This window comes from Penicillium hordei (assembly GCF_028827395.1).
Source record: "Penicillium hordei strain IBT 12815 chromosome Unknown utg000004l_segment0_segment0, whole genome shotgun sequence".
NCBI lineage: Eukaryota > Fungi > Ascomycota > Eurotiomycetes > Eurotiales > Aspergillaceae > Penicillium > Penicillium hordei.
The window spans coordinates 31,257-49,908 of NW_026623145.1; the positions used below are offsets into that span (position 1 = coordinate 31,257).

General features: G+C 51.4%; 13 protein-coding genes across 13 annotated transcripts; 8 read left to right on the forward strand and 5 right to left on the reverse strand.

Moving 5' to 3' along the window:
- Positions 1–81: 81 nt before the first annotated feature.
- N7537_007293 (uncharacterized protein) lies at positions 82–528 on the forward strand (the record flags this gene model as incomplete). The annotated part of the gene is made up of 1 exon (XM_056898350.1): positions 82–528. The coding sequence occupies one exon, from the start codon at positions 82–84 to the stop codon at positions 526–528; it is 447 nt and encodes a 148-aa protein (XP_056750426.1).
- Positions 529–1,026: 498 nt separating this feature from the next.
- On the forward strand, positions 1,027–2,046 carry N7537_007294 (uncharacterized protein; the record flags this gene model as incomplete). The annotated part of the gene is made up of 2 exons (XM_056898351.1): positions 1,027–1,491; positions 1,549–2,046. 2 exons carry the CDS (start codon positions 1,027–1,029, stop codon positions 2,044–2,046), a joined length of 963 nt encoding a protein of 320 aa, XP_056750427.1.
- A 187-nt stretch (positions 2,047–2,233) lies between these two features.
- N7537_007295 (Zn(II)2Cys6 transcription factor) lies at positions 2,234–4,590 on the reverse strand (the record flags this gene model as incomplete). The annotated part of the gene is made up of 5 exons (XM_056898352.1): positions 2,234–2,683; positions 2,760–3,063; positions 3,122–3,548; positions 3,618–4,498; positions 4,571–4,590. 5 exons carry the CDS (start codon positions 4,588–4,590, stop codon positions 2,234–2,236), a joined length of 2,082 nt encoding a protein of 693 aa, XP_056750428.1.
- Positions 4,591–5,845: 1,255 nt separating this feature from the next.
- Positions 5,846–8,325, forward strand: N7537_007296 (transcription factor; the record flags this gene model as incomplete). Its single annotated transcript, XM_056898353.1, has 3 exons — positions 5,846–6,466; positions 6,532–8,166; positions 8,287–8,325. 3 exons carry the CDS (start codon positions 5,846–5,848, stop codon positions 8,323–8,325), a joined length of 2,295 nt encoding a protein of 764 aa, XP_056750429.1.
- A 57-nt stretch (positions 8,326–8,382) lies between these two features.
- On the reverse strand, positions 8,383–8,656 carry N7537_007297 (uncharacterized protein; the record flags this gene model as incomplete). Its single annotated transcript, XM_056898354.1, has 2 exons — positions 8,383–8,465; positions 8,488–8,656. The coding sequence occupies 2 exons, from the start codon at positions 8,654–8,656 to the stop codon at positions 8,383–8,385; spliced, it is 252 nt and encodes an 83-aa protein (XP_056750430.1).
- Positions 8,657–8,755: 99 nt separating this feature from the next.
- On the reverse strand, positions 8,756–10,107 carry N7537_007298 (monooxygenase; the record flags this gene model as incomplete). The annotated part of the gene is made up of 4 exons (XM_056898355.1): positions 8,756–9,081; positions 9,167–9,498; positions 9,612–9,856; positions 10,081–10,107. 4 exons carry the CDS (start codon positions 10,105–10,107, stop codon positions 8,756–8,758), a joined length of 930 nt encoding a protein of 309 aa, XP_056750431.1.
- Positions 10,108–10,191: 84 nt separating this feature from the next.
- On the forward strand, positions 10,192–10,777 carry N7537_007299 (uncharacterized protein; the record flags this gene model as incomplete). The annotated part of the gene is made up of 2 exons (XM_056898356.1): positions 10,192–10,546; positions 10,644–10,777. The coding sequence occupies 2 exons, from the start codon at positions 10,192–10,194 to the stop codon at positions 10,775–10,777; spliced, it is 489 nt and encodes a 162-aa protein (XP_056750432.1).
- A 220-nt stretch (positions 10,778–10,997) lies between these two features.
- On the reverse strand, positions 10,998–11,270 carry N7537_007300 (uncharacterized protein; the record flags this gene model as incomplete). The annotated part of the gene is made up of 1 exon (XM_056898357.1): positions 10,998–11,270. The coding sequence occupies one exon, from the start codon at positions 11,268–11,270 to the stop codon at positions 10,998–11,000; it is 273 nt and encodes a 90-aa protein (XP_056750433.1).
- A 629-nt stretch (positions 11,271–11,899) lies between these two features.
- N7537_007301 (uncharacterized protein) lies at positions 11,900–12,142 on the forward strand (the record flags this gene model as incomplete). Its single annotated transcript, XM_056898358.1, has 1 exon — positions 11,900–12,142. One exon carries the CDS (start codon positions 11,900–11,902, stop codon positions 12,140–12,142), a length of 243 nt encoding a protein of 80 aa, XP_056750434.1.
- An 815-nt stretch (positions 12,143–12,957) lies between these two features.
- On the forward strand, positions 12,958–13,368 carry N7537_007302 (uncharacterized protein; the record flags this gene model as incomplete). The annotated part of the gene is made up of 3 exons (XM_056898359.1): positions 12,958–12,984; positions 13,130–13,294; positions 13,348–13,368. The coding sequence occupies 3 exons, from the start codon at positions 12,958–12,960 to the stop codon at positions 13,366–13,368; spliced, it is 213 nt and encodes a 70-aa protein (XP_056750435.1).
- A 329-nt stretch (positions 13,369–13,697) lies between these two features.
- Positions 13,698–15,249, forward strand: N7537_007303 (Major facilitator superfamily domain general substrate transporter; the record flags this gene model as incomplete). The annotated part of the gene is made up of 3 exons (XM_056898360.1): positions 13,698–14,234; positions 14,282–14,576; positions 14,699–15,249. 3 exons carry the CDS (start codon positions 13,698–13,700, stop codon positions 15,247–15,249), a joined length of 1,383 nt encoding a protein of 460 aa, XP_056750436.1.
- A 321-nt stretch (positions 15,250–15,570) lies between these two features.
- Positions 15,571–18,006, forward strand: N7537_007304 (PKS-NRPS protein; the record flags this gene model as incomplete). Its single annotated transcript, XM_056898361.1, has 3 exons — positions 15,571–15,628; positions 15,686–16,803; positions 16,876–18,006. The coding sequence occupies 3 exons, from the start codon at positions 15,571–15,573 to the stop codon at positions 18,004–18,006; spliced, it is 2,307 nt and encodes a 768-aa protein (XP_056750437.1).
- Positions 18,007–18,408: 402 nt separating this feature from the next.
- N7537_007305 (uncharacterized protein) lies at positions 18,409–18,600 on the reverse strand (the record flags this gene model as incomplete). The annotated part of the gene is made up of 1 exon (XM_056898362.1): positions 18,409–18,600. The coding sequence occupies one exon, from the start codon at positions 18,598–18,600 to the stop codon at positions 18,409–18,411; it is 192 nt and encodes a 63-aa protein (XP_056750438.1).
- Between the last annotated feature and the right edge of the window lie 52 nt (positions 18,601–18,652).

An 18,652-nucleotide genomic window follows, 5' to 3' on the forward strand; every position in this document is an offset into this window, starting at 1 on the left:
GGAGATGAAGCCTAGCAAAGGGAAGCTTTCCATTGAGCAATTTTCAACGAAACTGTAGTGCCGCCACATCTGGTCAGCAATATGGTCTATACACTTTTTCACATAATCAAGCAGGTCCGCTCTGCAGGCACTGGCGCGACCCTTGCCGACATTAAGCTTTACAGTCCCTACCACCGAGACCAAATAGCGATATGGAACTCTTTCGCTCCAAAACACGCGCAGTCAACAGCGCCGCAGCTCATCTCGCACTGGGCACAATCAGCTCCAACTAAGATCGCTATCGAGGCTTGCGACGGCGTGCTGACGTATAGCCAGATTGATAAATATGCTTCCGCTCTGGCACTCCACATCCAGTCCAACCTCGCCTTGTCACCTGCCGAAGAGACGATCGCCATCTGCTTCTCGCGATCCCGCTGGGTGCCTGTCACTATGCTGGCCGTGCAGCAGTTGAAACGAGCATATTTAGCTCTAGAACAAAGCCATCCAACTCAGCGCCTCTTACAGCTGGTGCAACAAGCCGGAGCATAGCTCATCTTGGCCGACGCAAAGCAGGCAGATCGGTTCGCTAGGATCAGCGAGGTTCTCACTGCCGACTAACAGCTTCAAGATCGTCTTCTTGCAGTCCATGAGGATGCACGACCAGCCGACATTGCCATCGTTCAGCCATCACCACGATGGACAACCGACTTTCACGTGGACGGCGGCAATGACGCTCGATTCTACAAAGCCGGAAATATGGTTCGTCACGAGGCAGACGGGATGCTGCACGTCATTGGCAGTATCGACTCCCAAGCCAAGCTCAACGGACAGCGCCTTGAGCTCGCTGAGGTTGAACACTACATCTCTTTCCTTCTACATAGATGCGCGTAGTTGCTGAGATCATCGAACCGCAAGGTGGGACGCCAACGTTGGCTGTTTTCATCGAGGATCTTGACCCAAGTGTGATTCTGTCCAAAGAGGACCTTACATCCAAATTGCACGGTTGTCTGCCCTCGTTCATGGTCCCCTCATTATTTGTCCGCGTACATGAGCTACCGCAAACCTCCAGCAAAAAGACTAGACCGCAAGACACTCAAGGCAATGGGCTCTAGCCAGACTTTCCAGGAGCTCAAGGCGTTGGCCCTTGCTTCTGCAAATACGCGTCGTCCATCTATCACCACCGATGTGAAAAACCCACCGAAGACGCCCGCTGCACGCGTACTACAAAGCCTCTGGAAGAAAGTGGTCGCACTGCTGATGTCAGATATCGGAGTCGACGAAAGTTTCTTCGAATTGGGCTGGAACTCGATACAGGGTATGCGACTTGCCACCCTCATCTCTGCTGAAGGTAGACAGCCCATCAGGAAAAACACCTCTGCCATATTCCAAAATTTACGTCTGAAGGACATGGCGGTGCTTTTAGAGTCGCAAGTACTCCATGGTAGTACCAACTGCCCAACTGTCGCTGCTACTACTATCAGTCCAGAGCTCCTCGACTACTGTGCCACGTCCGTAGCCATCCCACCAGCGTCTATTCAGTATATATACCCCTGCACGCCACTATAAGAGCACATGCTCGCCGCATCCGCCGTGTCGCCAAATGCGTATGTGGCCGAGCACGTATGGGCTGTACCTCTGGACATCAATGTCAAGAGATTCAAGGATTCTTGGCACCAGACGATCGACCCGTTCGATATCTTGCGAACTGAGTTCGTGTCAACTCCAGCTCATGGTACACTGCAAGTTGTAGCGAGGCCCGCTGCTACATCAGCTGGTCTGGGTGTTTTTGAGGATGCATACTCGCACAGTGAGCAAAGATTGTCCTGGCTGAGACTTATTTCGCTCGATGACGGAGTGGGAAGAAGGCGGAAGCTAGTCTGGCGCGTCCACCACGCGCTCTTCGACGACTGGACCCTGCTCATGGTCCAGCAAACGGTTTCAGGCTTCTACGACGACAGTAAAGTTCCTGCTCTTGTGCAATTCAAGCACTTTATCGAGTACCTCCAAAGTAGCGACAGCGACACCTCTGGGGGCGCTCATAGCTCGCCGCTTCTACAAGATGGGTGATCTTGCCTGTTATGCCGATGATGAAACAGTCGTATGTTTGGGGCGTAAGAATGCACAAGTCAACTTGAACGGTTATCGTATCGAGACCGGCGACGTCGAGGCCAACCTACGCATGATATTGCTAGTCGAATACACTTAGGTTGGCAACTTCGATTGTGTTCGATGCTCCCAATATATTTGCATCGATCTACTCCGATACATTCCACAGGCAATCATCAAAAATATCTTGTGTCGAAGGGCCCGCACTCGACTCCAGATCACCGATTGAAACATCAGCAACGCTTTCGTCTTCTGCCATTTCGGCGATCAATTTGTCGATATCGCTCAGTGGCGCGGTCGAAGTCTCCCCTGATTGCGGTGACTTGGAAGGCGACACCTCGAGCCTTGCATGCAGTGCGCGGTCAAGCTGTCTTGAAAGTGTCTCCTTCTGCTTACTGTACAGCGCATAGTTACTGTCTGTGGAATCTACAAGGACTTCTAGCTCGGCAGATAGTGCGCTGAGCTGGCGGTGGAGTTCGAGCCACGAGAGTGGCAACATAACCGATCTGTTGACGGTAGGCATGTCCTGCCCGCCTTCTGTAGTGTTGGCCAAAGCATCGGCAAGAATGAGAGCACTGGGAAGGCCATAGAAGCAGAGCTGCGTGGCGTTAATAATTTCCACTTGAGAAGGTAGATAACCTGCCAGTGCAAGGTTAAGGGGCAAGTGATCTTACCATCAATGCCGTATCCGTCGATGCACCAAACCGCCTGCAGAAGACGCGGGCCGCATTGGCCGTTGTAGTTACCAAGGTTAGGCCTAATTTTAGTAGCTTTGTGTCGCCTCCGTCGTCTTTTCCAGATGTGTAGCAAAGGGCCTGCTGGGTACTGAATTGTAGGTCGAGGTATTCAAGGTAGAGGAGTAGGCAGGCAAGATACTGGTAGGGTGTGGACAATGTCAGATTTGGGGTGCAGACAGGGTTGTAGCAAAGATATGTGGGAAGAGCTTCCCACGCTGCTTGGATGCGTGACGATGTGCCTCTAGATATCTGAACGTCAGGTCCGTAGGAATACCACCATAAGCAGTGCTGGGTCTCACCGGATGAACGACTCGCTACTTTGCCCCGATGCTCCCAGCCTCACGCTGAGGACCACCTCCCTAAGTGTCGCAAACAAATAGCGTATGCGAAGCCAGTCGGAGGGAAACGATTCCTGGCGAATGCAGCTGCCTAGATGCGGCATATTGACGATCGCATCGTCCGGCGTGAAGCCGGCTGTTAAGACGTTCTCGTCGCTGATCTTGAGCGGCAGTCTGCGGTTGCAGTACTGTCGGGGCAGCCGTGGCAGTTTCCCAAGGACTCTGGACAATGACTTATCGGCTTCGTACATGCACGCGAACAGCCTGGTCTGAATTTCGCGCAAAAACCATGGCGTATCCGAGGCTTGCGGCATTTCCGGGTCTCGGTGAATGTCCATGGCAAATAAGTCGTTAATCAACCTGCCGGAGCGAGTCCAGGTACGGTAGCCTTAGGTGGTGTAAGTATAGGTATTGATCTTATACCGCGCCAAGGCCTGATGGATGTATGTGTCCTTACTTTCGTACCCGCAACAATTCCTCGTTAGGACAAAGTTCTCATACCGCAGCCAAAGGAGCACATCGTACAGATCATGGCATTGCTCCTTGGCGAACGCAATCGCCGCATCACTGGCACTCAGCATTTCCCCGGCAAAGGCCTTGCGGTCGAGGACGTCTTGATGCATACCCGTAGAGGAGAAGACGACGTCCGACTCGAGCAGGCCAAGAGCCGCGTTTCCGGCCACGCTCAGAACAAGGCCAATCGACTCAGCTCTCAGGTTTCGCCCGGTGAGCACCTGAAAGAACTCGGCAGGCTGCAATCCGCGAGGCACAACTAGCGGCTGCGAGCTCGCGTTCTGAATGTCTTCTGCTAGCTGGCTGAGGTCCGCGTCGGCAACTGGGGCATTGCCATCACCGGGAATGCACCGGTGGGCGGCTGATTCAACAGCAACTAACAGGTCCAGAAGGAAGGGTCTGGGTACAGGACAGCTCAGGCAGACTTGCAGCCATCGACGGACCAGCCGGCTGATGATCCTGATGTGCGGTAGGCGTGCGAGAACTTGGTGGAGCCGAATATCGATTGAGCTGGGGACAGGAGTGGGAAGAGAAGCAGATACCCGATGTATGGGATGGATCGGGGGGGTCAGCGAACCAAATGCATAGTACTGATGGATGTTGCCATCGAGGATGGGCGTCGGCAGGGCGCTGAGACTACCCATATCCATCAACGAAGTCACTGCTGGAAACACAATTGATGGCTGTGTCGAGCGGTACGAGCACTTGTGAGCAATGCATCTTGATCTGCAGCGGCCGCAGACAGGGATCCGGTGATCGCATCGCGCTTTCAAACGGCGACATGGCTCGCACGACCGAAGTTTGCCATTGCGGCTGAGCTCGTTTCTAAGTGGAATAAATGCTGATGTTACTAATGGTCCAGTCGTGCGGATCTCAGAATGGAGACTGAAGGCTTACATGGTCGTTTCTTCGGACATTTTTGTTGTTGAAGTGACAGAGCAACGGAGGAGAAGAGCTCACTCAGTTTTGAGGCCTCTCAGCGTACTACGGACTTCTACCCCGGGAAACTCTTGTGAGAGGAGGCTAACATGTGCGAGAAGCGGACTGACAGCACCTTGGAAATAAGTACAGCGGGGTTTTTTGAAATGGAGCCCCCCTGCAATATACTAGTGACGGATTTGGCAAGTGTAAGTGAACAAGCAGTGGTGTTTTTTGAGATAGTCATCGCATGCTCACCAGTACCATTTTGCCTCCGACTCCTTTATAGCAGTACCATCTTCGTCCGGGTACATACTATTTGGCATCCAGATTTCAAGGTATCGGAAAGGAGTCTTATAAAAAAAGAATAGACGTATATCGATTATAAGGTGCAGAAGGTATCGCTAATGTGAGTGCAAATGAATACAAAATTTGAAACTTTCAGGGGGAGAACAAACCAAAGCTTATCCGAAGTAAGCAAAACCCCCCCTTCCCTCCCCCCTTCCCTTCCCCGGCGGGCTTCGGGAGTCCGCCTTAACTCCGCCTATCTGCCCCGTAATTGTGCTTGTTAGTTATTGTCGGCGCGTACGTGCGCTCGCGTGGCTTGATGTGTTAGTTAGTCCTCAAATCAGGTCTGAGTTAACCCATGTAAGTCGAGTGGTGGGGGATAGAACCAAGAATGCTTTCGTTAGTATGTCCTCTAGCCTAAATTAGATATGCTTTGGGCCACTCTCCCTTGATCCTACTCTATTTTCTTTTCGCGAATCAAGATATCAATAAAACAAATGGGTTTCGGAGCTACGCGGGATTGCCGCATCATTAAATGAGACAAAAATCATCCCCCATCCTATCCCATAGGGGTAGGCGTAGTCTAGTAGTCTAGTAGACTAGAATTAGAACTTGGGCTTAACTAACGTATTTCACCAGTGAGTGGGCGACCCATAACACCATAGTAAATGACATCAATACTCGGCAAGGGATTCGCAGCATAGCTGTTGACACCAATAAGGGCTGTATGAAAATGCCTGTACTGAGGTTGAATTGGTCGGTGGGTCGCGAACGTTTAGAGTGGGCTTTATGTCCGAGCCCCGAGCCCGAGCCCCGAGCCCGGGTCCGGGCTCGAGTCCGAGAGCAAGATGGAACAGCACCTCACTTCAGCAGCTTGCCGACCCCGAGCTTTCCCTCCGACCTTTCCAACGTCATTGATGTCCGTTGACCGCGCATTCAATACCTGCAATTTGGACTGTCATCAAGATGGCTCAGGACCAGAGCTTTGGCAGTACCCGGTCAGCTTCACTCGCTCGTCGGAGCCGCCGACCTGCCCAATCCTGCGACCCGTGCCGCCGCCGAAAGGTACGTTGCGATCTCAAATCGCCATGTTCAGCCTGTCAAGTCTCCAGAAACTCGGTGACGTGCACATATCAAGGAGATCAGCAGCAACCCAGTCTCGCCCTGGAAGACCGTGGAAGCGAGGGCAATAATGTCCAACAACAAGTTCCTCGCTCGCTCAGCATTGCCCCAAACAACAACATCGATCACCCTGCAAAGAGGCAACAAAAAACGAATGAATCGGAAAGAATTCGGAGCGTAGAGCGACGTGTACAGCAGCTTGAGCACTCGGTTGTACCAGAAGTCGATCCCCCGCAGCACAGCCTCAGCAGCAGCAGCAACAATCATCTCACGCTGCTAGCATTGTCTGATCGCCTCCAACACGTCGAGCAGCGGCTTGCAGATCTCTCCCAAACTCGTCCTGCGCCCTCAGCTGTCACGGGCGATAAGTCTCTAACAATTCCGTCTGTCATCCCTCGACTTCGTCACAACCCGAAGAAGGTAAAACTGTTTCCTTCAAGCCACTGGCTGCACGCTGCTGAGAAGGTATCGTCGAAGCTCCTTTCTAATGAACACATTGACTGATTGGACATTGGCTGACGTGTCAATAGTTCAGAGTCAGCCATGTTGGAGACAGTGACGTTGAATTGACCTTCGTGGATACCAAGGCCGAGCTGGCCGATTCGGTGAATGAGATACGCAACTTGCGACTCACGATGAAAAATGAGCAGACACCGCAGATGGATGACCCCGTTCCTCAACTTCTGAGTACAATGCCGGCTCGTTCCATCTGTGACCGACTAGTGAATCACTACATGCGGACTTTCGAGTTGATCTATCGTTGCTTTCACATTCCCACATTCTGGGCAGAATACGAACAATACTTCAGCCAGCCGCAGCCTGTAGTTACAAACTTTGCAATCAAGTTGGGTTTGGTGTTGGCCATTGGAAGCGTCTTCAGCAACGACGACGACAAAGTTCTACAGCGCTCGCGGCGTACTTGGATACAAGCTGCTCAATACTGGATGGTTGGACCGTCAGAGAAAACTACTAACAATCTTGATGGAATTCAAATTTTCTGTCTTCTATTGGTTTCGCGGCAGATAACATTAGTCGGCCGTTCACCGTGGCTGTCGGAAAGTGGTCTACTTCGTGTGGCTATGGCTATGGGCCTGCACCGAGATCCACAACTGTTTTCTCTGTCTCCTTTTCAAGCCGAGATACGAAGGAGGCTTTGGACAACAGTCCTAGAGCTCGTAATCCATGGTTCCATGGACTGTTCCATCCCTTTGCTTCTTTCTTCAAACGACTTTGACGATCATATGCCTCTTAATGTCAGCGATGCTGACTTAGATTCTGCCAGCAAACAGTCTCCATCTCCACAACCGTTGACAAGCTATACGGAATCGTCTATACAAATTCTCATGCGTCAGTCCCTGCCGATACGACTTGAAGTTGTCAGGGCGGTCCAAAACGAGCGATTAGAGCACTCATACGAAATGGCCATTGAGCTAGCTACGAAACTTCAGACAGTTTGCCGTACTCTTGCAAGCTATTGTCGATCGCATTGGTCGCAATTCCTAAGCATGCATCACACTTTCCTTGATATGCAGATTCGTCGGTATATTCTGGTTCTGCATCGGCCTTTCATGCTACAAGCGCAAAAGGATCCCCGCTTCTATTTTTCCCGGAGGGTTTGTCAGGAGTCTGCAATGATTATCGCCACTTATGCCGAGCGACTTCGGCTACCTGCAGACTCTCTTGACGATCTGTCCAAGTTGATGGTGATGAGCACAGGGTCATTTCGCGGACCTTTGAGCCTGGACGTAATTTCAGTCTTGGGCTTGGAGGTTGTGTCTCAGCTGGAGGAAACGGGTTCCGGTCCGTCATCTGCTTCGGTTGGTCTCAACCACACATTGGTCCTTGATCCTCTCGCTGAACTGGCGCGCGGCCAGCGAGCGCCCATCATTCGACTTTTGGAACACATCAATGAACAATTACTGCAGATCGTAAAATTGGGCCATCCTACGTTGAAACGCTACATCTTTCTTGCTGGCATTCTTTCCCAGATATACGCCATGGAACGCGGCCAACCCATTTTGTCTGCTGTGCTGAACACTGCAAAAGACAGCCTGAAGGAGTGTTACGATGTACTACAGTCCCACAGGGCCGCCAACACTCCCCGAGAAGTGTCACAAGACGTGATCGATAATGGGCTTCTTGACGGCCTAGATTTTAGCGCAATGGTAAGTACAAATTACCAAATATGCGCCTCTTACATAGCACTACTGACTGAAGTCAGGACTCCAAGTACCTGGACTTTTCGGCCTTTTTGGTTCCAACTATTTGATAGAGCAAGTTCACAGGACGATTTACGTCGCGAAATGAAGATCGTGATTAATTGAGGTTAATTCTTTCCATTCCGTTCTATGTTCGATCGTCTCTGTCTCGGAAGGGCTTGCTTACAAAGGTGAGGTATAACCTGTTGCTTGAAGCAACACTTGTGATGCATTGTGCACCTTGTCCAGACTATCTGAGCGCCACGCTGAAAATCCATCAGGCCGCACGAGGACAAGACAAGCATCCCAAATTCGGAACGCATGAGTCATTCATCAAACAAAGGCTCTTTAAAGGGTTACTGTGCTGGCGTGCTGCTTCTTCAAAACTGGCCAGTGCAATGGGCACCTGACATTTGTCTCCGGCTGCTACTGCTTCTTTCTGCAGAAACGCGACCATGGTGAAACCTTTCCCGAATCCATCGGGAATGGCGCTGCCGTCCGACAAAGCCACATGCGGTACCCGTGAACCAGGAAAGGTAGTGGGGATGTAGTTGCGTCAGTCGAACTGTGGTGCTGCCTTTTCAACATCCACCTGCTCGTTCAGTACTGCCAGACTCGACTCGTAGCGGTGACCCATTTCAACGCCGAAGCTCTGGTTATGGTCATCGTTTTGCTGAATGTACTGATCGATTTCCTCACGCAGGGCTATGCCGCGCTCATCCATGGATTCGATGACGACCGGATCCAATTTCACAGCTGTTGAAAGCCCCATGAGTTTCATCATGTGGATTTTGCTCCAGTGTTGCATCAGCGCTGCCACAGGAAGACGTTCCTGTTCGTATGTCTTCGTCAAGTGAGTGCCACCCCAGCCTTGAACAGTGGCTGCGAGCTTCCAGCCAAGATCCCAAGCATCAATCAGCAAGGCCCATATTCATTCCGTGGCCGCCCGAAGGAATTGTCTGATGACAAGCATCTCCGGCAAGGAAGACGCGCTGATGATTTCCGCTCCACGTTTCGGCGAGAGGTACTGTCGGCGTGAAGATGGATGTTGCAGTGACTTCATCAATAGAAATCGGGTAGGGTGAGCCCATACCGCCAAGGACCCGGGCGACTGTCTTCTCGGCTGTCACATTCTCTGCATTGTAGTCAAAGCCTAAATAATCGTGGACTGTCCAGGTCTCCTTTCCGTCTTGCGCGATGATGGCGCCGCCGGCAGAGCCGTTATTGATTGTAGGGTCCGTGGGAAAAAAAGGTATGCCAAAATCGGCCCTGGCGATGGAGTCGCTCGAGGTCCTTTGACTTGAAATGGGTCAAGGCCACGGCTCGATGCCTATCGTTGTTGGAGTTAGCTTTCAAGGAGTCTTATTGTCTCTTTGGGCACATGGGCCACCGGAATACATAGCAGAACTCACATAGGCCCGCCTTCTAGCTCCGCGCCCAAACCTTTCCGCACCGCACTCCATGCGCCATCACATCCGACAACGTATGTGGAACGAATCGTCTTGCGAATATTCGATGCTCGGTCATGGACATGAACCTCGACTATATCCTCGTCCTCCACTAGGCCTTCCACGGCCAACCCATAGCGAGTATCGATCAGTGGGTTCGCATCGCATTTAACAGAGCAAGAGGACTTCGCCGTCGATTTTCCCGCAAGCTGTCCGTAGTCAACAAGATCGCAAAGCTTATGAGCTGTTCATGATGATATTACAACATGTCCATGACAAAATAGCTGAGTTGTGCAAACTGACAGCGGCGAGTGACGGGTTCGGCCTCTGGTATGTATCGAAGCCTTTGAACCGGATACAAGCTAGTTGCAAGCACACTTCATCCACTGCCGGACTTGTTTTGCATTTATCATGTCGACTGCCACATGAAGACCTTCTTAAGACCGTCGAGTACGAGCATATGTCGCTCCTTTACGTCAAGTGATAATGGTCAGCGTTCAGGAATTATAGCTTTCATCATCCGCCGATATACGGCACGGTTCTCATGGCACCGGATCCCGACTATCAGCCAAGCATCGCTCCTGCGGCTTTTGCTGCGGGCTGGCGCGCGAAGTTCAAGTCCCAGCCGCGTCTCTCAGTCGTCGCCCCTTCAGAGAGAAGTGATGATGATTGTCCATTTGAATACGAAGAACTCCTGCGCAATGGGGAAGGCCACCTAATGACTGACGAGCTATATCACGAGCCCCAAGATGATAGTGGCTGGGCCATGGGGTCTCCCGCCCGCTGTATGCTTACTATTCCCCGTGTCGATGATTGGCAGCATAGCAGTTCCAATGTGTCCATCGCGTTGGTTGTTACGAACATCAAAAAGTACGTGCCTAGGCACCAGAGCGAAACCCGTGAGCTAAGTCGTTACAGTTTAGACATCCAAATGCAGTCAGTACTGCATCTACTCTAGCAGACTCCACATCCATCCATTCTAACCAAGTTGTCTAGAGATATGGAGAGCCGGTTCAAGTGAGGACCTCTGGAATCAGAACATGCAGCGGCACGCAGAAAGAGCCGTGGCCAGTCGTCGGAGAATCCAAGTTCTGGAAAAGATGGTGGACGTCAGGCTGGTCGATCTATGAAGCGGCAAAGGAGGCGCCAATCAGCAGCGCAAAACAGGACTCCCCCGCCGGCAGACTTTGGGATATGGGCGTTGACAATAAAGGTACAAGCACATGAGATATCGGGGGTTGCCGATGGTAAAATACAGTACCATCTCCGTCCAAGCCATGAGCGGAAGAATCTCCACTACCTTGTCCGTCAAATCCACCTGCCCAACCAGGCAGCGCAATAGGTTCCATGTTAGTACTCATCTAGCCATAACGTGGCCAATCCCCATGACCTCCCTCGGCCCGTGTTCCCATAGCCCAGGCCTGCTGCGGCATGAATGATCCTCGATGGCCTTCGCGGTCTAGTCCGTACAGCTACCGTGGAAATCGTGCTCGTCTGGAGCTGCGGACCCATAGCAAACTCAATAAGCGAAGCGGATTGGGACGAAGCTGCGCTAGTATCTCCAGACTTAGTTGAGAAACAAACCCACAGCGGGAGATCGGGATACCTCGTCCGGAAGGCCATCATGGTCCGGCCCGCCCGTGCCCCTGAGTGTCGCCCCAGGATCCATGGCTCGCATCCATTAACCCGCAACCTGATCCTGTCAATAAGCTGCCATCCTTTGTTACCTTCAGCTGCGATTTGGAAGCTGTAAATATTAGGCCTACCAGGTGATAGACGGCGCCATGTACCTATTATGCGCAGTAATTCCGCAGCAGTATCATTTCCAATCCAAGATGGGCAGCAATTCTTCCCAATACCACACTTCCATTATTTTGAGAGCTCATCACGTTCGACCGTTTTTCGGATATCATCCGCATTATACCCCACAACGCCGTGGCCCATTGGCCAAAGCCCACCGGTCCAGGTATTCCGAATTCCTGTGGTGACCGTCACGAAGCTCCGGGGGCGGAGAATGGGTCTGGTTGGGTCAATCCATATCGAAGCCATTCCAAGTTAGGAGGGTTATTAGCGATCGTCAAGTCCTAACCGTGGATTACCGGACGGCCGGCTCTTGCTGGTCGGCACTTGGTTGGCCGACTTTTGGTTGACGTGCTCTTAAGTTTGTACACACGGTTTTGGGTAAGGAGGCATGTCTCTTTGGTGGAGCTCCAAGCTACTGCACAGCCCTCCGATACAAGGCTCACAAAAACATGTCTCCTCCACCTCCCCCACTGCTCTTTGAAGATCCCTGGAAGACATTGACAATAAGGCTGGATGGAGATGACAGTCATCTCATTGGAAAGGTGAATCCAGTAGACAAGAGACGGCCTTGTTTGGAGCTTGTCGAGGAGCAGGTTGTGTCTTTGATGGGATGGAAGGTCAAAACGACACTGGCATTGTCTTACCTGGGCCGTATGAGTGATCATTATCCCGGCAGGTCTCTCGATTTGTGACAGGACCGGAAGTATTGTCGAGGCACTCTTCTACATCGGGCAAAGATCGGTGATCTCGCAAAGGTCACACGAAACAGCCAGCTTGGCGAAGCGCCCTAGTGGGTCAGCTCATTTCAGGAACTGTCGAACGGAGGGAGTAGTCAAATATCACTAAGACCATTTTTAGCCAATTCCCCGGTACGAGTGTGGTATTCGGGTTAGACTCGGGAGTAATACCAAGACGAACCCTCGGGGGGGGGGGGGGAGTCAACCACTTCCATCAATAATCAATCAACCATCACATTCTGTTGGACATCTTCAGTAATAGCCAGTACATCGATTCCTCATCCTGACACAAAAGAGTAGAGAGTACCATTATACTCAGAATAGGCCAAAGAATCCAGAGATATCAATATTAGGAATAAAAAAGTGAAAATGGAAATCACTATTTTACCCTGTATTCCCTATATAAAGTCTAATCTGGGAGTTTTCGACCACATGTATATACACTAGTTAATACTTTTTGGGAATTTCGGACCATAAGGACGACAATCTTCAAAGTTGAATATCTTCGTCAGGAGGTAAGATAAAATTCCCAAAAAATAGTCATTAGAGAACTTCCTTCTTCCTTTATTTTCTATGAAAAGAAAGGGCTAGAATAGTAGGTTTTGAACGATACCTAACAGTCCCAATTTGCCTTAGAGAATCTTGAGCAAGTCGAAGCCCACCCCAACGTCCTGTATCCATTGCTTCCGTCACCACCGCCCGAGCCGTCGAAGTATGCCTGTTGACTACTGGACCTAGGAAAGAGCTGATTGTTGAAGCTGACTGGCATTATGGCTGATGACTGCAAAATGCTAATGGTATGGCGTCCGTGGAACGTTCGTCAGTTGCTGCCTGGATTCTTGCTGCCGCTCATGTCCGCAGGATGCACATTGTTGAGGATTTTGACGTGGCTCATTCGAGTCTCTAATGGACGTCAGTTGATAATTCTCGACTTGACCATAGTGTCTTGGGAGTACCGACTTACTGAAGAAGCTTCTTCGCGACGAAGTAGCCAACAGTGCCGAACAGACTGATCTTGAGAAGCGCCATCCCTCTTCTGGGTCTGTATGTTTGCAACGGAAAGTTGGCTCGAGCAAAGACTTGTCTGGCATGAAATCGATTGAATCGGTGAGTAGGATAGTCCATGATTTGTTGTTGAATCATTCCTTAAAACCTCGCAGGTGGACGACGAATGTTTATAGGTAAAAACATCCAAGCCGAGTCCGTAACTCCGAGGCCGATCGGGGTCGGCTTTCCTTTTGAATAGCTCGGCCGCGGACTCGGCCTCGGGTGTGCAGCAGCGCCTTTGCGTACATCACCAACGAACAGCATCGGACGTCCGATCTTTTACTCGACGTCGGGAATTGCTAGCAACAGCATGTATGCCCGACCTCCTTTCATATGCAGAATTTGGCCTCGTGCCAGAGGTACATAGCACTGGCCATATTCCTTAGAATCGGACTCGTTATTCCAATCGACGTCACAAGCACAACTATCTTTTGCGCGCCCTATCAAGCACACCCCAGCAACTATGCACGACGACCGCACCGCTGAGCTCGAGAAGGGCAGTCCAACCTCTTTAAGACCATCGAGTCCAGCGGAGCCCAAGTCTCAAGCACCTGGCCCACCAGCAGCACCTGAAGGAGGCACAAAAGCCTACCTATCGCTACTCGGAGGCTCCTTGGGTCTTTTCATCTCATTTGGATGGGTCAATTGCATTGCTCTGTTCCAAGCTGAATATGAGACCCACCAGTTGAAGACCTATAGCAGCTCGGAGGTGTCCTGGATCACTTCATCCGAATGTGAGAGCCTTCTTCCCCAACGGGCCGTGAAACAACAAGCTCATTTCAATCTAGTTTTCTTCATGCTGTTCATGTCACCGTTGTCCGGATATCTATTCGACAACTATGAACCACGATTGCCGATCTGTATCGGTGGATTGATCCATGTGTTTGGCCTCATGATGACCAGCTTGTCAAGCAAATACTACCAATTCTACTTGGCACAGTCGATTTGCTCAGGAACCGGCACATCGCTCATTTTCACTCCGGCAATGACTTCGATTTGTGTGATCACTCTTGGAATTTATCGCGCATTTTCTGACAAGCTTCACAGCCTATGACTTACTTCAGAAAGCGCCGCGCTTTGGCAGGAGGATTGACCGTTGCAGGCTCGAGTCTGGGTGGTGTAATCTTTCCCCTCATGGTCAACAACCTCCTTTTGGAGGTCGGCTTTACATGGACGATGCGAATCTGCGCTTTCTTGATCCTTGGGCTCTGGGCTATTGCCATGCTCACCATCTCCTCCAACTTGCCTCACACTCGCAAGGAGTTCAACCTTGCGAACTACCTTCGGCCTTTCACGGAATTCAACTTCTTGATCTTGTTGACGTTCTGCTTTTTCCTTTACTGTGAGCCGCCTATCATTATGTTTCATCGTAACACAGCTAACCAGGGTTTAGGGGGATTGTTTGTCCCTTTCGACTACCTTGTCCTATCTGCTATGCATAACGGAATGTTATGGAGTCCGCAGGCTGGACATTGGAGGATGTTCATCGCTCACAAACTTCCGTTCATGTTGGTGCCGTGAACGCTGATTATACCGACATACAAAATCGAGACACGGAGGCCATGTCGAAATATAACGCAACTGGAACGGCGCGAAGCATCTTATCAAATCGTGTCTCGTACGTCTTCGACCTCCACGGCCCCTCGGTCACAATCGATACTGCTTGCTCCAGCTCGTTGGTCGCTCTCCACCAGGCAATGCACTCCTTGCGCTCGGGCGACTGCGATAGCGCCATCGTTGGCGGCGTGAACCTGATACTCGATCCAGCGATGTTCATCACTAAATCGAAGCTTTCGATGCTTTCTGCCGAGTCCCGCTCCCGAATGTGGGACCAGGCCGCCAATGGATATGCTCGTGGTGGGGGCATAGCTGCCATGATCCTCAAGCCGCTCAGTCAAGCGCTACAGTATGGAGATCCGATCCAAGCAATCGTACGAGCAACTGGTGTCAACTCGGACGAGTCAAAACTGTCATCGGCCATACCGAGGGCTGTGCGGGTTTGGCTGGAGTCTTAAAGGCAGTCCTCGCAATAAGGAATCAGACGCTCCCGCCGAATCTGCTGTTCAATCAACTGAGTGATTCGGTCAGGCCCTTTGACGGCCCCCTGCAGATACTCACCACAACATTGCCGTGGCCTGATACCATTTCTGGAAGTCCGAAACGTGCAAGTGTCAACAGCTTCGGTTTCAGCGGTACCAATGCACATGCTCTGATCGAGGAGTATAACCCTCAGGTCGCAGAGCGGTTACCATGCAGACCAGGCTCTTGGTCCGCTCGTGATCTCGGCCCATTCGGGCCCCACTCTACTGAATAAGGTACGCGATTTGCTATCTTACATGATCTCCAATCCTTCGGCGAATCTGCCCGATATCTGCTGGACGCTGCAGACCAGACGTACGACGCACAAAGTCCGATCCTATTTCAGCAATCGCAGGTATCAATCTCTGTTAGACAGCTTGGCTGCATTCGTTCAGACAAATCAAAGCCTCCAGCCAGAGCAAATTGGGTTCCAGCCGCAACTGATTGATGGTAATGAGTCACCTGGCGTCCTCGGCGTGTTCACTGGTCAAGGAGCCCAATGGCCAACTATGGGCATGGAACTCTTCTCTCGCGTGGCACTTTTCCGTCAATCCATAAAGCAGTGTGAAGTCGTGCTCAACGCGCTTCTGGATTGCCCCTCCTGGTCTCTATGTGAAGAACTCGAAGCAGGCAACGCTTCTTCCCGCCTTTCAGAGGCGACTGTAAGCCAGCCCCTATATACTGCAGTACAGATTGCTTTGGTGGATGTGCTGAAAGCAGCCGGCTTGAAATTCCACGCCGTCGTCGGCGATTCATCTGGAGAGATAGCTGCAGTCTATGCTGCTGACATGTTGAGCCTCACCGGCGCTATGCAGATTGCTTACTATCGAGGTCTCCATGCTCATTTGGCCAAAGGCGATGACGGCCAGCCCGGAGGAATGCTTGCTACCGGCCTCTCTTACGACGAAGCTTTGCAGTCCTGCAATCGACCTGATTTTCGAGGAAGAGTTTCTGCGAAGAAGGAACTCGAAGCTCGAGACGTGTTTGCTCGCCCATTACGTGTTGACACTGCCTATCACTCGCATCACATGAAGAAATGCGGTGACACTTATCTTCAGTCGTTGCTTGCTTGTGACATTGCCGTCAGTGCTCCGATTCAGGATTGTGTCTGGAGCTCAAGTGTACGTGGTGATACCGATATCCTGGAAGGCGATCTGTCCCCGTTGAAGGGAGACTACTGGGTCAAGAACATGGAGCAAACGGTTCTGCTTTCTCGGGCTCTTGAATCGGCTATCACCAATAGAGGACCGTTCGATATGGTTGTTGAGGTTGGCCCTCATCCTGCGCTCAAGAGTCCTAGCGAGGATACCTTGAAGGGAGTCTTCAGTTCTGCTCCCCACTACACTGGTATTTTGAAACGTGGGCAAGATGATTTGGATGCAATCTCATCTGCTCTTGGTCTCTATTGGTCTACAATGGGGTCGAAATCAGTAGATTTCGCCGGCTTTCGTCGTGCATGCCTTGGCAGCTCGGAAATCGGACAGCCTGAAGTGATAACGGACCTCCCTTGTTATCCTTGGGATCATACATAGTCATTCTGGAGAGAATCTCGTCTATCATAGAGATATCGACTTGGTCAGGACAGCCCTTGCGGGCTCCTTGGTCGCCGTATGCTGGACGATGATGCACACGGGCTGCGATGGAGAAACATCTTGACTCTCGACGAAAATACATGGCTCGCTGGTCACGAGATCCTTGGCGAAGTGCTCATGCCTTGTGCAGGCTACATTTCGATCGCACTTAAAGCCGGTAGGCAGCTTACAGCAGGGCGCCCGATCTCTCTGCTCGAGGCACGAGATGTAGAGGTCCGCCCCCCAGTCGCTGTGCCTAAGCATCCCGACTCGGTCGAAACTATGTGCATCGCTCGTGTGCAACCTTCGCAGGACCGTAACATCATCGAGGCCGAATTCGATTTCTGTTATTGGCCCAGCTCTGGCACAGCAACAGTGCGGGCTTGCAGTGGCCGCATTGTGGTTTACCTTGGCGATGGCAAGGAGGAATCTTTGCCACCTCGACGTGCCTCGACAACAAATCTCTTAAATATATCGGTAGCCGATGCTTATGACGTCTTCAAGTCGATCGGCCTCAATTATCAGGACATTTTCAGAGACATTAGTAGTATCGATCGCGGGTCTAATCATGCCGTTATCCAGGTCGTCTGGGATATGTCCAACCTCGATCAAGTGTACCTCATCCATCCTGCCATTTTGGACGTTGTGTTCCAATCAATATTCCTGGCCAAGTCGTATCCGGCCAAATCGCTGATGCATTCAGCTTTCCTACCGGTCAGAATCGCGCGGGTCACTGTTAATCCATGGGTACCTGTCACGAACACGACTGGATCGATAGAGATCGGCACGGAGTCGTTTGTCACACACAGCGATTATCGCTCCATTGAGGGAGACATGCACGAGTACAATCGCGCAAACAAACCATTCTTGGAGGTAGAGGGCCTCTCTCTGAAGATGAGCCTTTCACAGTCCGTTTCTCAAGTGGCTTTGGTTCAGCTGGGTCTTTGTCCACCTGGGATCTGCCCAGCGTTGAGGCGTCAGCCAAGTATACCAAAAAATCATAGATCAACTTTGAAGATGAATATCTCGTTGAATAACGACGGTACGATGCCTCGTGAGCCTTGGGCACGTATTCCAAGCAATATCATGGAGCCTTGGCTTCGAGAGAAAAGACGGAGCTGAGCTCGGATAACAAGTCGCTCTGGCTCCTCGGCGAGCTCTACGAGCCCAACCAGAAGACAGGCTGTCAAAGACCATTGACAGGGATGTCGCAACTTCTTCTCCTTTCATGAGTTACACGACAGGGTCTGATAATCGAGCTCGACATCGCAGAAAAAGGATGTTTCTCTCGCCCAAGAAATTTGCAGTGGATTTGTCCGAAGTATCCCAACGGTCGCAAGTAGGACGGACAAGGGCTGAGTGTGGCTAGGTACTCACTTATGATCAGTAGCCATGCACGGCGGCAAGCGTGATGATTGTGCGACAAAGTGGCTGTCCGTACAGGATCACAGGGGGATGTTATTGCGCATGGCTAGTACGCGAGCTTGGAGCCGCGAATGATCCACCGTGTCACAGCTCAGACCGTCACGGGGGATTTGCGTCGAGTGCGAGCGCGGTGACAGACACAGGAATTGCGCCTTGCAGATGAACCTGGCCGATGTGCACGCAATGCCTCGTCTGGTGCAACTTGCTCGAGCACCACCGGCATTGCGCGTCACTACCACCAGTGATCGATTGGGGGTGCCAATGTGCTGGTGGAGCTTCAAGTGGTCTCATTATGGATACATTGTAGAAGGGTGCTTTGGGTCTAGGACGATCAATATGAGTG